The sequence below is a fragment of the Rhinolophus ferrumequinum genome, chromosome 23 (assembly GCF_004115265.2).
Source record: "Rhinolophus ferrumequinum isolate MPI-CBG mRhiFer1 chromosome 23, mRhiFer1_v1.p, whole genome shotgun sequence".
NCBI lineage: Eukaryota > Metazoa > Chordata > Mammalia > Chiroptera > Rhinolophidae > Rhinolophus > Rhinolophus ferrumequinum.
Genome location: NC_046306.1, coordinates 33,834,452 through 33,848,876, shown reverse-complemented (window position 1 = coordinate 33,848,876; position 14,425 = coordinate 33,834,452). Strand labels below are relative to the sequence as shown.

Genomic DNA, 14,425 nt, shown 5'->3' with positions numbered 1-14,425 from the left:
GGGAATAGAGTGCCTCTCTAGGGCCCATCAGCTCCAAGTCGGTGTCCTTCACTCTAGTTTTGGAGGGCGCAGCCCAGCTCCAAGTCCAGTCGCCGTTTTCAATCTTTAGTTGCAGGAGGGCGCAGCATGTGGGAATCGAACTGGCAACCTTGCTGCCGAGAGCTCGCGCTCCAACCAAGTGAGCCATCCGGCCGCCTCTCCGGAAGCTCAGCGACAGCTTGTTGTCTTCAATCTAGTCGTGGAGCGCGCAGCCCACTGGCCCATGTGGGAATCAAACCGGCAACCCTGTTGTTCAGAGCTCGTGCTCAGACCAGCTGAGGCACCCGGCTGCCCTCCCTAACCCTTCCTTTTCTTGATGTAAAATGAGGAATACCATTTCTGGTTGTTAGGTATGATTATATACGGGAATATATTTCTTTACTATGCTGGAAACTTTGTTTCTCCAAAACCCCAATGCCTGTATTGCTGTTCTCTCATTTCCTTGGATTTTTCTCTCTAAATGTCACCTTCGTCAGAGAAGCTGTCTATCTCTGATTAAAATACTATTTCCCTCCATACCCACCATTCCACTGTGTCTCCTTTATGCTTGCTTGATTTCCCTTTCTAGCGCTGAGTGTATCTGCTTATTGTCATACATGACTTGGTGTCTTTGTCCATTTGGGCTGCTTTAACAAAATATAATACCACAGACTGGGTGGCTGGTAAACAACAGAAATGTATTTCTCACAGTTCTGGAGTCGGGAAGTTTAAGATGAGGGTGCCAGTGTGGTCAGGTGAGAGCCCTCTTCTGTTGCAGACTTCTCATTGTAACCTCACATGGCAGAGAAAAGGAAAAGGGAGCTTTCTTGGGCCTTTTTTTCCCCCCTTAATAATGATAATTATTTATTTATTTAATTTATTGGGGTGACAATTGTTAGTAAAGTTACATGGATTTCAGGTGTACAATTCTGTATTACACCATCTATAAATCCCATTGTGTGCTCACCACCCAGAGTCAGTTCTCCTTCCATCACCATAGATTTGATCCCCCTTGCCCTCATCTCCCACCCGCCACCCCCCTTACCCTCTGGTAACCACTAAACTATTGTCTGTGTCTATGAGTTTTTGTTTCTCATTTGTTTGTCTTGTTCTTTTGTTATGAGGGCACTAATCTCACTCACGAGGGCTCTGCTCTCATGACCTAATCACCTCCCAAAGGCCCTACCTCCTAATACCATCACGCTGCGCGTCAGATTTTCAACATATGAATTTGGAGGGGGACACATGCATTCAGACCATAGCACTTGGGGATGCACGTTTTGCTTTAATAATTGCACACCCTGGTCCCCAAACAGTACTCAACACAGAGTTGATTTTTAAATATATTAAAGTGATTATTCAGAAAATATGAAATATTTGTTGAATGAATATTGTCCTCAAATGCATGGCTTCTAATCTAGTGTTAATAAGCAAGTATGAATCTACACTACCCCATCTTACCCCACCTGAGGACAGTTTGCCTGGTCTGGAACCTTTTTCTGCCACTATCACCATGTTGCCCTCTTGTGCCTGTTGCACTCCTGAAAATGGCAGTTCTGGCAGTTGTAACTGTAGGGGAAACGTGTTTTCCACCTCCCCAATAAGGCTGGGGAGACTCAGTAGAGTCTGAGGGCCGAGAATCCTCTTCTTACTTGTTAAAGTTAACATGGAAAGTGCTAGGACCAGGGCTGGAAAACCGCGCCCTTTTGACTTCCCCTCCAGAGAGTCTTCATGTCTCTGGAGGCCATTCTCATTTGCTTCCTCTGTCAGGGATTCACATTTCTCGTCCTGTCTTTGTCGCTTAAGGGTGAATTTGTGGAATCCTGGATCCCTCCCCCTTGCAGACAGAATATTCCTGGGCTGGAATATTCAGAAGAAACTTGCTGATTCTTTCTGAATTGCTTTATGATTTTTGAAGTGTTTTTTTTGTTTTTTTGTTTTGTTTTTTGTTTTAATCCTCAGCTGAATTGTTCCTTGAGGACAGAGATCTTGTGCCAAACTTTATTTTAAAGTGTCTCCTGTCATTTCTAGAACAGTATCAGGTGAATATATTCTATAATTGGTAAAACCAAGAAGCAGAGGCCTTCATAGAATCCTCAGTTTGGTTTCTATTCTTAATCTTTATGGTAGACTCAGTACATTTTTCCGAAGACTGAATGTCTCTCTGATATGTTTTAGGTTCTAATTATAGTTTGATGGAATGGAAGGGAATTTTCTGTTCTGAATCAAGTTAACTTCTCTTGTCTTTCAAATTTTGGTTGATAAAGGACTTCAAAAATGTTATCAGCCACACTCAACTCTCCTTTTTAAAGAGTTAGAGTCTTTAAAACTATGTTTTTCACCAGAAAACTGCACATAATGATGATACTGAGCTGTCATAGAGGTAGGTTTTGAGGAGCTGGTGTTGTTCTCGGGTTTTAGTGAGAAGATCTGAGTCAGTGGTTTTGTTTTCTGCTCCGCACTTTCTCTTTGTGTTTCTATAGTCCTGTCATTTACCTCCCTGTGCCTTGGCTTCTTTCTTCCCTTCCTTTGGTTTCTCATCTACCAAATCAATGTAGTAATAATTATTTCATTGGGATTTTTCTGGGAGCAGGAAATGATAGATTACAGTTAATTTAGTATACGTCTAATAGGATGATGACAGCAGTCTGTACATTTCTCTTCAAAGGCAGAATGTAGTGGCACTTTATTAATGAGCTAACTTAGTGATTGGCTCCTTTCATTATGTTATGTGGTCTTCATATCATTCTGCTTATACTTCATATCCATGAAAGATATGTAAACAAACTTAAGTGCATCTTTAGAGAAAAGGTCCTTGGACTTTCAGGAAGTATAAACTGTTATCCTGCTTCTGTGTTTAAAGAATATTTATAATCTTTATTATTCTTTTGGAGTCAGAGGGACGTGTTTGCGGTAGTGAACATTCATTATTCCCCAATCCTTCATTTTCTTGCTCTTCTGACCGCCCAACCTTCTCTCTCTGTGGGTATTAGTATATTGCTTTTTCTCAATATGTGTGTAATTCTTCCAAGAGAAAATGGCATTCAAGTGATTTGGCATATAGAGATTCTAAAGAAGAAAGAAATCGACAGAAAAGTATTTAAAAGACAGAGATTCTTTGTTAAATGTAATGGGAAGATGGAACACTAGCAGCTGCTTTCTGGCTACAGAATCACTCTCTTGATGAGTTCTCACATGTTGAAGAGGAAGCATTGTATCAGATTTTGCAAAAGGTGCTCTAAAGTATTGGCTTGCTGGCATCAGGTATTGGCTGGTTGGTGCTTATGCGTAGACATGAATCTCCAAAACTGACAGTACTGCTAGGACTGTACTGTTAGAATGGGTAGAGACATCAGAGATTATTAGTCCAGTCTCCTAATTTTTCAAATGAGAAAAGAAAGCAAAGTTCACAGAGCTCAAGTGGATTGTCTAAGTTCAAGTAGACTGCACCAAATCTGGGACCCTGATTTCCTGGCTCTGTAGCCCATTGTTCCATCCACTTGTGTTTTGTGGACATCTGTGGATTTGTCTGTCCGTCTGTGACCCCCACCTTATGGCCCCTTGGTCACAGTTGATTGATTTAGGCTTAACTCCTGACCAAAGCCAGGCTATTCAGGTTTCCCTTTCTTCCTGAGTCTGACTGATGGCCCCTGAATGTTAAAACTGATAAAGAGAGGAAGTCTCTCTGGTGGCTTAAATTGTCAGGTATACAGTTCTGAAGCTATTGATGGGCATTACCATCCGAAGAGAGAAAGCTATTTTCACTCGTTTCCGAAACCAGTCACATCCTTGCCCTTCCAAAAGTTTGAATTTTTTTTCTCTTGGATTTTATGAGATAGCAGTCATCATTTTTACTTAAAATCATTCTAATTGGGGATCAAAAGTATGGATTAATATTCCCATTGACTTCTCTATTATAATACTTATAGTGATTGTCCTTTCGATTTCTTTAAATTTCTTTTATCTGTAAAGATTATGGCACAAATACAGTTAAGTAGTTGTCTCATTTGTTTAGACTGGTTTTACAATCTAAATGAATGTCCGGATTATATACATTTGGTCACAGTGAATGTGTCTCTTACCATCTGTAATTATAATTTCATTCCATAATAGTTACAGACTTGGGTATTTAAAGAATCCATTTGAGACATTTTATCAGGGTAAATGAAGCTTAATTTTTATTATTATTTTTTTTCTTTTTAACCTTTTATTTTATTATTTATTTATTTATTTTTAATTTATTGGGGTGACAATTGTTAGTAAAATCATATAGATTTCAGGTGTACAATTCTATATTACATCATCTATAAATCCCATTGTGTGTTCACCACTCAGAGTCAGTTCTCCTTCCATCACCATACATTTGATCCCCCTTACCCTCATCTCCCACCCCCCACCCCCCTTACCCTCTGGTAATTTTTATTATTTATTAATCTTCTTTACTTATGTTATGCAACTACTTGCATATATAGTAATAGAACTTTGGATAGTCTTAGTTTATTAGTTTTTGCCACCAATTTTCTGTATGGATATAGAAACTATCTAGTTTCAGTTCAGTACCCAGCATGTCACTCCATGTTAATTTTTCTTTTCTTACTGGGAAGAACAATAGTGTTTCTTTTTATACAAAGATGTTTAACATTTTAATTTGGGAAATTGATACCCTATCACCACCACCACCCAATTGCTGAATGTCAGTTGAGCACTGGTGCCAGCTGTTGTAGAAGTTTAACCAGGTGGGTACATTAATAGATTTTGTTCAACGTAATAATCTTTCCGAACCAGCAAAATGCCAAAAGTGTCTTTCTCCCATCAAATGTTTAAATAGCACCTTAGAGGGTACTAAATTCATATATATATAATCAATCCTCATAACAACTCAGAAAGATGTCTTTTAATATTGATGATTTATAATTGATGAAACTGAAGGTTGTTTTTTAAATATGTCTTGCTTAAAGAACACATTAAGTACCCTGAAACTCAAAAAAAAGTCTCCTGTCTGAGTCAGTATTATTTTTTTTTTACATCAGACGGTGAAAATATGAAATCGGAATATTTTACATGAAAAATTTGGAATCTTTAGATATCTCTCATTATTGTTTCAGTAAGTTATTGAATGAATTCATACCAAGGATGAGGAGGCCTGATAATAAGCTTCGATAGTGCCCTGGGGACCCATCCCCTTTCAGACCACTCATGTACTGTCTTACCATCCTCAAATGCCACACGCCACACATGGCAGCAGTGTGCGTGTGTGTGTGCGTATGCGCATGTGTGTGTGTGTGTTGGTGTGTGTGTTGAGGAGGTTGGGGATGTGGAAGGTGGTGAATAAATGAACGCACTTTGTTAGTCACTAAGAGGGTTTGAATCAGATACCCTTGAGCCACAGAGCTTGGGTCTGTATAAACACATCGGAGCTGAAGAACAGATTCATTTCATGGGGTAAAAAGAAGTTCATAGCCATGGATCTGAGGGAAATCTGGGAAATGGGATGCAGGAAGTCCAACTTGGCTGGAGCATATGCTGTGTAAAAATAAATAGGGAAATAAGGCTGGGAACGGGGAGGAGGGCTGGGCCAGAATAAAGAGTTTGGACATCATTCTGTGGGCATTTGTTAGCCATTGATGGTTCTTGAATGGTTTAATGATGTAATCATAACTTGGGTACATATTTTTTTAATTAAAGTTTATAGTGATTTATAACTTTATAAATTAAAGTTATAGTGGTTGTCCTTTCGATTTCTTTAAATTTCTTCATCTGTAAAGATGAAGTGACAATTGTTAGCAAAGTTACATAGATTTCAGGTACGCAATTCTGCAATACATTATCTATATCTCACAATGTGTGTGCATCACCCAGAATCAGTTCTCTTTCCATCATCGTATATTAGACCTCGTTTACCCTCTTCTAGAGCCCCCCTTACCCTCTGGTAACCCCTAAACTATTGTCTGTGTCTATAAGTTTTTGTTCCTTCATTTGTTTGTCTTGTTCTTTCGTTGCTTTCAGTTTTATATACCACATATCAGTGAAATCATATGGTTTTCTACTTTTTCTGTCTGACTTATTTTGCTTAGCATGATAATCTCAATTACAAGTGCAAATAAAAACTATCCATGTCCTGGTTAAAGCCTTGCCTCATCTTTTCTTCACACTTGGAGTAAAATCCAAACCACTTGGGGTACCCACAAGCCTTGTGTAACCCTACATGACCTGGCCCTGCCTCTCTCCGAACTCATGGCCTGCCCTTTCTTCCCCCCGCCCCCTCCTCACTTGGCTCTCACCACTCTAGCCTCCTTTGTATTTCCTGAACACCCAAGCTTCTTCCCTCCTCAGTCTCTGCATTTGCTTGGTTCATCTGCCTGGAATGTTCTTTCCCCAGATCTGTACGTGGTTAGCTCCTTACCAAAAGATGCCTTCCCTGACCCTTGATGTAAAGCAGTCCCTGCCCCAGTCTCCCCCTCCATCATTTACCAGGACTCATTTTCTTCACAGCACTTAACTATTGTCTGGATAGGTTTCTTTATTGACTTGTGAGTTTATTGCTTGTCCCTCAACCTGCTCAACTAGATGTGAGCAGGGACTTCATTTTGTTCACTGCTGTATTGCCCATACCTAGAAGAGTCCTGGCACAGGGGTCATATTTATTGAATTACTTAATTTAGAGATTTGAATGACTAGAGCAGGGAAGCCAGATTGGAGCTCACTGCAGTGTTGTCAGCACGTTGAGAGTACACTTGAGAGTCTTGTCAGTGGAAATGAAAGGGCAGGTGTAAGTGCACAGTCCTAGGGAGAATGACAGGATTTTTGTTTTTTACAATTCAAATGGGTGAATTATATGATATATGAATTATGTCTCAACAAAGCTGTTACCCCCCCCCCCCCAAAAAAAAAAAAGAAAAGAAAAGAAAATCAGATGTCACTCCTTGCTTAAAAATTCCCCCACTGGCTTCCAATTTTGTTTGCAATGGATTCTAAATCCCTTGCTTTACCTTACCAGGTTCTTACCAATTTCTCAGCTTTCTGTCTCACACCCTATGATTCAGTCACACTAGCTTTTTTTTTTTTTTCCTAGCGCATCCCAAATTCGTTATCACCATAATTAAGTCTTGGAATTAGCTTTTGAGAATGACAAGATTTGACATGGTTTGAAGTGTTGAGTCATTGAAAAGGGAAAAAGTAGAGAAACCTGAACTTGGATGAGCTATAAGGAATCCAGAAGTTCCCGGATTTGGTGGGGAAAGGAACCGTTCTAGAGCTGCTGAGTTTGAAGGCGGGAGGGGTGGGGTATCCAGTGGGTAACTGGAATGTGACCTCATCCAGTGTCCCATTCATTGACAGCATTGCTACAAAGGAAGCAAAGACCCGGGGCTCAGGGAGATGTGGGAGGAAGCCACGTTCACCGCTTAACTGTGGCAACTCATGGAACTTCTTTGAACCTCAGGTTCTTCATCTATAAAATGATAATAAAATACCTCATGGCAGAGCAGTTGCGAGAATTAAACTGCAGAATGCGAAAGCATGGAACCAAGGCCTGATGCAGGGGTGTTTCTCAATGACTGAATCCCTTGTCTCCTTTCCCCCTTCTCTAAGAGTCTGAGGATTAAAAAAGTTGCTCTAGTTCCACAGTTTAATTTTGTGTTGTTTTTCTTTGCAAAGCATTACATTTATGAAAAAGACTAACAATATCTCTAGGGTTGTAATGAAAATGAGTAGCCCCTCCGCCACCCCAGTATTGTTTCTCCTGAAGCTACTACTTTGATTCTCCTAGCTATTTCTTCTAGAACTTATATATTTCAACATAACGTGCTTATACTATTTCTTTAGTTTTCAGTTTTAGATATTATTTACATATCAAATTTAGATATTTTCATCTTCACACCAGGGAAGGTGGCAATTTAGTTCACTTATTCTTCCAACCCTAAGGAGCCTCTTTTCCTCTCATGGCATCAGAGTTACACAGTGTATTGTGATTCTATTTTCTTACTTGTACAAATTCCTATTTTCTGCAGTTAGTGTTATTTTTCAGATTTGGGTTTTTTTTTTTTTTAGGGGGTGGGTACCAATCACTCTTATTCTCAAACATCCCTCAAAATCTGAAACATTTCCTCTCAATAATTTCAAATCCAACATGTGTTCTGTAAGTTAAAGTTTTTATCCCTTGGAAATACCTTTCTGGCCTCTTCTAGCTTCCTGCTCAAGTTTGGACTGTTGGCTCTTGAAGCCTGCTGTGTAGCCGTGTGTCATGCGGGAAGCCCTAGTCTTCTTTTGGTTTGAATCACCTGTTCCCAGACCTTATTTTCTTTCTCATTATTTGCCTTACTTTTTCATTTTGCCAAGGTATATTCATCCTACAGCTTTCCGAGAAAGAGTGCACGGGAGGTAAATTCTTTGAGTCATCGTAAAGCTTTGTTCTATTTTCTCATTTAATCGACATTTTGGTTGAGTATAAGATTCTAGGTTGGAAATAATTTTCCCTCAGCATTTTGAAGACAGTAACTCTTAATCTTCTAGTTCCTGGTATTGTGTTGAGAAATCTGATGTCCTTATGATTCCCTTGCTTTTCCCATCTGGAAGTCCTTATACCTTTCTGTCTTTCCTCTGTATTTTGATATTTCACAGTTATAAAGAGGGTGCCAAAAACATGTATACACATTGTAACAAAGGAAAATTGTATTAAAATTGTAATACTTGATATATGTCAATAACAAAAGATGAATACAAGTCACATTTGACTTCTGCAATTATAAGAGATGCTCAAAGTGGTTACCATCAACGTCTAGACACTTCTGATTATGGTGAACTACTGCTTGAGCAACGTGGACCAAAGTGTCCACTGGTATCACTGCACATTCCGTTTCAATTTTTCCTGAAGTGCCACCAACGTAGACGGTTTTCTACGGTACACCGCATTCTTTAAGGTCTCCCATAGGTAAAAGTCAAGGGGTGTTAAGTCAGGAGAATGTTCTCAAATTTCAATACCACTTCAAAATGGTCTTGCGCTCCTTGAACAACAACTGCGTTTCCGTCATTTTCTTTGTCCTGCCTGTCGCATGGTGATGCTAGCATTCATTTGATTAACGCCATCTTTTGAGCGAATATCATACTACACATTGCTATAGAATTCAATTCGACTTTGAAAAGTAATACATAGATACTATCTCTTAAAATGTGTATACTTTTTTTTGGCACCCCAGGTATATCTTCCTGGCACTCTTTCTTTCCATGAGTTATGCTGGGAGGTTGACGAGACTCTTCAGTCTGAGCACCCATCCTTCAATTCTTGGAATTTTTTGAATTATTTCATTGACATTTCATTTCTTTTATCCTCTCTTTTTGAAATTCCTATTCAGATATTGGATCTTCTGGCCTATCCTTCTGACTTCTTAAGTTTTTTTTCCCCCATTTTCCATCTCTGTCTTTTTAAATTTTTTTTTTTAAACTTTTCTTCTGCTCAATGCATTTGCCTAAGTTTTTCCTGTGTTACTTTTTTACTTATTTTCATCTCTGTCTTTCCTAGATGCCTAACTGAAACAACCAGTGATCCTAAGTTGTCTGTACTATTTATTTAACAGTTAAGTACCAAAAAGCTGAGTTGAAAATCTTCTGTGTGTAAGTCACACTTGTCATTTGGAAGCCCTTACCATAAAGCAAGGACAAATTTTTTTTTTTAGGGTCTCTCAAGTGTGTCTTTATTCTTACATTGTTTGGGTGACTGGAAAGGAATTATCCAGTCTCTTGCTTGAAGGATATGTACTTGACTTCTTACATCCTGGGAACCTGTGGGTGAAGGGAGCTTGTTGTCTCACTGTTTAGTATAAAAGGCTTCCACTTCAACCCCTGTTTTTAGTATGGAGCTTCCATCCAGGCTTAGTGTGAGCCTGATGCCCCCAAGTCTCAAGTTCCACTGGTTCAGCCTCTCTAGAGAGTAAGTATCCTGGTTTCTTAGGGTTAGGGAGGAGTGACTTCTATCTAGGCAGGAATCTTGGACTCCAGATCAGGAGTTGGCAAACTTTTTCCATAAATGTCCAGAGATAAGTATTTTAGACTTTGCGGGCTATATCATGGTCTCTATAACATATTCTTCTCCTTCTCCCCTTCCCTTTTTTTTTTTCTTTTTAAATAATCCTTTAAAATGTAAAATAAACATTCTTAGCTTTCAGACCGTACAAAAACAGGCTGTGGACCAGACAGGTCATAGACAAGCATCCTAGTCTAGACTAGCCTTTTAGACTCTCACTAACCACCTTCATTCCAGCTCCATCCTGCAACCCTGCCTTCAGAAGAACATGAAGCCTCCAATTCTGATCCTTTGGGTTTGATGACAACACTGGGTGGTTTCTTATAGTTGTCCCCCCACTCCAACCAACCTTCCCTTCTCCGCACCCCATGGAAGCTTAGGTTTCAGCTTTCACAGTTCTGCTAGGTGAGCAGCTACTTGTCTGTTTTCTTTCCATTTTCTAAAAGGTCACGGTTTTTTTTGTTTTTCGTTTTTTTGTCTATCTTTTCTCTGTCCTTATTGGGTCATGCCTTTTTTCTTCCTTTCCCCTCTGCTTACTGGGATTTGAGGAAGGAGTGGCGATAAGTGCATGTGCTTAATCTAAGTTTAACCAGAAACTACCCCCAAATCCAATTTGGTTGGTTTTTATTTTTGCTACTTTCTTTGATAGTGCTTGGGTTAATTTTGCATTTGTTCTTCATGTGCTCCCTTGCTACGCCAGATGTTTGAAGAAGATGTCTTTGGGGAGGAAAAATGAGGGGTTTTAACATGCAGTGTTCTTGAAATGCTCACATTGGCTCAGTGTGTGAGATCTCAAAGAGGCCCAGTCGTTTCTAACCACCAGACTCTCATAATAGAAATACAGTTTCACCCTTATTTGTGTAAACCATCAGGAGCATTTTTAAATGTTTGTAATGAAGTTTGTGGCTTATTGTTTAAAATTGAATTTAAGGTAGTAAATCAAAGCTTTTGGTGGCATGCCCCTGACAGCAGGGAGAGCCTGGTAAGTGATCCTTAAGAGCTGATCAAAGAGAGTTGCTGAGCATTTTTTCCTGTATTTGTGTTTGGTCCTTTAATCTGGTAGTGTTTCCAATTCCATTCTGAACACAGTAATGCACACTGCGCCCCCCCCCACTCCAGTCTTGGCAGCATCTGGCACTGTCTTTGCCAAATTACCCCTGTTCAGGCATCAGCCTGCCTTTGCAATCAAGCCTATACAAGGTACGAACAATGGTGATTGTCAGGAAATGGGCATCGTTCAAGATATTATTCATACCACATTTTTGTTCTGGTAACCAAATGAAAATTGAAAATGAAAAAAGTAAAACGAACTGAAAAAATGACCACTAGTCATTTCTGCCTAGGTTCACCTTTCCTGGCCAATGAAGACGGCGTGCTTGGAGGAGTGATTGTTCTCCGATCTTGCAGATGTTCTGCAGAGCCTGACTCCTCTCAAAATAAGCAGACACTTCTAGGTAAGCTGGACATATATGTTATGTGTGTGTCTTTCTCTTTCATTTTTCCAAGACTTGGAAAGATTTATATCCTTAAGTCAATAAGCTATGGGAGGGCCAGGATGCTCTGTTGATATCTAACCTTCTCTGTTCTACTGATCTTTTTGCATAGGTAAACATCTAAAAGATGGATGTTTACTTCTGAGTATATTCTTAGAGCATATTTTTCAAACAGGCTTAGAACCTAGGATCTTCACTAAAGCCCGATATTAAGAACATTGGACTTTGTAATTATACCCTGCCTTATTCTACAAAACATTTGAGATGACGCATAACAATGTACATAGTAACCTAGAAAGCTTCTCCCTGTTCCTCCTCCCCGAAAGGAACCAGAACCATGTGAAGAGCTACTGACCTAGAAGTCTGTCCCGTCTCCAGCGCTTATTAGCTATGACGCCCTCATGCATCAGTCTTACTGTTCAGTGCCACTTCCACATCTGTAGAATAAGGATGTCTGCCATACTCTTCTCATAATGCTGTGTTTTTGCAGATTTGCAGATGTCCATCCAGATGTGTGATTTTATGTCTAGCTAAGCACATCGGTGGGGATAAAACCCAGCCCACCCTCCATTTGCTAAGGCCCAAACTTGTGCGGCTACCTCTGCCCGTGGAGTGCCTTTTCCTAAATCATTCATCCAGAGGGGGCATTTTAAAAAATCTACATAAAGGTGCCACATAAACTAGCAGGGAGCCCTATGTTAATATTTTTTTAATTGACTTTTTAACTGAAGTGACATACACTCAGAAAAGTACACACATCATGACTGCAAGTGCTTGATGAATTATTACAAACTGAACCCACCCATGTAACCAGTACCCAGATAAAAAATAGAACTTTACTGCAACCCCAGAAGCCCCGTTGCAACCCGTCCCAATCTCTACCCCCTCCAAAGTTATCCACTGTGTTGACTTCTAACACCATGATTAGTTTAGCTTGGTTTGTATTTTACATAAATGGAGTCACAGAATATGGACTATTTGTGTCTGATGTCTTCAGTTAACATTAAGCCTGTTAGATTCATCCATGTTATTATATGTGGCAGAAGCTTGTTCATTTTCATTGCTGTACAGTATTTCACTGTATGGATGTACCAATGTGTATGTATCCATTCTTCTCTAAGTTAATTTTTTATATAAACATTATTGGTGATCCACAGGAGCTGTGGTAGTTCAACCCTTTGTATAAATTTCCTTGTGGAAAGTATGGGCGGTGCCTGATCTATATTGTGTGATTGTGATGAATTGCTATAGTATAAGTCCCTTAATACCTTGAGGTTCTATGAGTCTATAAAATAAAAGACTGAGCAGCATTTCTTGTGAGTGTAAAAAAGTATTTTTTACGGTAGAAGCCCAAAGAGCTTTCATAAAACCTCTCCCCTCATTCCTCAAAGAAAAAAAAATGAACTTTTATATAGAAGGCCTCTTTGTCCACCTGGGCTTTGACCACGATCCTCATCCTTTTTCTTGTTGTATTCTCTTTCTGCCTGCCCACGACATACTTGGTACTGATGTTGCTCCAGGGAAATATTTTTTTAAATGGCCACCTTTTATAAAATCAAGGCAAATTATCCATTTGCTTCTTTGGTATCTTAATCATTGTCTTGAATATCTTCTATAGTTAGATAGCAGGGAGTTTGCTTTTAAAATATGCAAAGGATGTCCCTGGGCCTTCCGAAAGCACACAGAATAACCTCTAGTTCCAGGAGGTGTGGGCAGTTATTAACACTGCTTCATGGACTGTCCCTAGCATGGAGGGCCCATTCTTGACTGAGCCTGGACTCTTGCCCATTTGGGTTAATCCTGAAAATTTTAAGGTATTTTCGGTGTAGTATGGAGATGCATACATATTTAAGGATAAGTTATAGAATTTTTAGCTCGAGTTACATAGCTTTCACCATCAGGGTAGGAATTTGTAAACTGATTCCTACTCTCTTTCTCAAGAAGAGGAATGAACTGTAAAGTGTCAATTTATGAAATAACTGAAATCATGCCATTTGTTAAAGTTAACTAGAGGGATTGATGTTTGTGACGTTTATCTACTAAAATCTAGTGAATGTAGACTAGTAGCAACTTATCGATGCTACCAACTACATGGAGTTTTATATATTTCACTTGAAAAAAGTTACATATATTCACTATGTGGTAAGAAAGCAAATAACAGAAGGATAGGAAAGGGGACATGAAAGTCACCTTCGCCATTCTTCCCAGAGCCACCAGTCTCTGGTTCTGGTTATTCTTGTGGGAAATACCTTCACTCTATAGAACGTGTTCATTCTTCTGTTTTTTGATTAGTCAGTAACTTGTGAGTCCTTTTTGGTAAAAAATTAAGTACGTAGCTTATACCACTTCCCACTCCCCTTTCCTCCCGACTTTTGTTAGAATTCTATTCTAACTTGAAATCATATATTTTAATGTTGCAACTTTAACACCTTTTTTTAAATTAAAATTTATTGGGGTGACAATGATTGGTAAAATTACATAGGTTTCAAGTGTACAATTCTGTATTACATGATCTACATACCACATTGTGTGTGAGTTCACCGCCCAGAGTCAGTTCTCTTTCCATCACCATATATTTGACCCCGTTTACTCTCTTCTACCACCCTCCTCCCCTCTTACCCTCTGGTAACCACTAAACTGTTGTCTGTGTCTCTGAGTTTTTGTTTCTTTGTTTGTCCTGCTCCTTTGTTGCTTTTGATTCATCAACTTTATATAATCTTGATGTAACCATCCCTTATCTCTTAGACTATGCAAGTTTAGCACAGTGCATGTGCTCTTCTCTTTTTTTCTTCTGTCCTCACTCCCAACCCTTACCTCAGCCTCCAGCAACCATACCATTATTGTCATGGTTACTAACATTTGCATTCTGTCATATAGCCATACTTGTCTCTTTGAT

The 14,425-nt window shown here is 39.3% G+C and overlaps 1 protein-coding gene across 5 annotated transcripts in view; it reads left to right on the top strand.

Annotated features, from left to right (window-relative positions):
• Positions 1-14,425, top strand: part of TASP1 (taspase 1) — a 245,179-nt gene that overhangs the window by 181,030 nt on the left and 49,724 nt on the right. For all 5 annotated transcript variants that reach the window (XR_004421841.1, XM_033095350.1, XM_033095348.1 and 2 more), the window contains one exon: positions 11,380-11,490. Coding sequence is in view for 4 of the 5 variants with exons in the window: in XM_033095350.1 (XP_032951241.1) it covers positions 11,380-11,490 (111 nt within the window). In the remaining variant the exon portion in view is untranslated. The remainder of the gene's footprint in view (positions 1-11,379; positions 11,491-14,425) is intronic.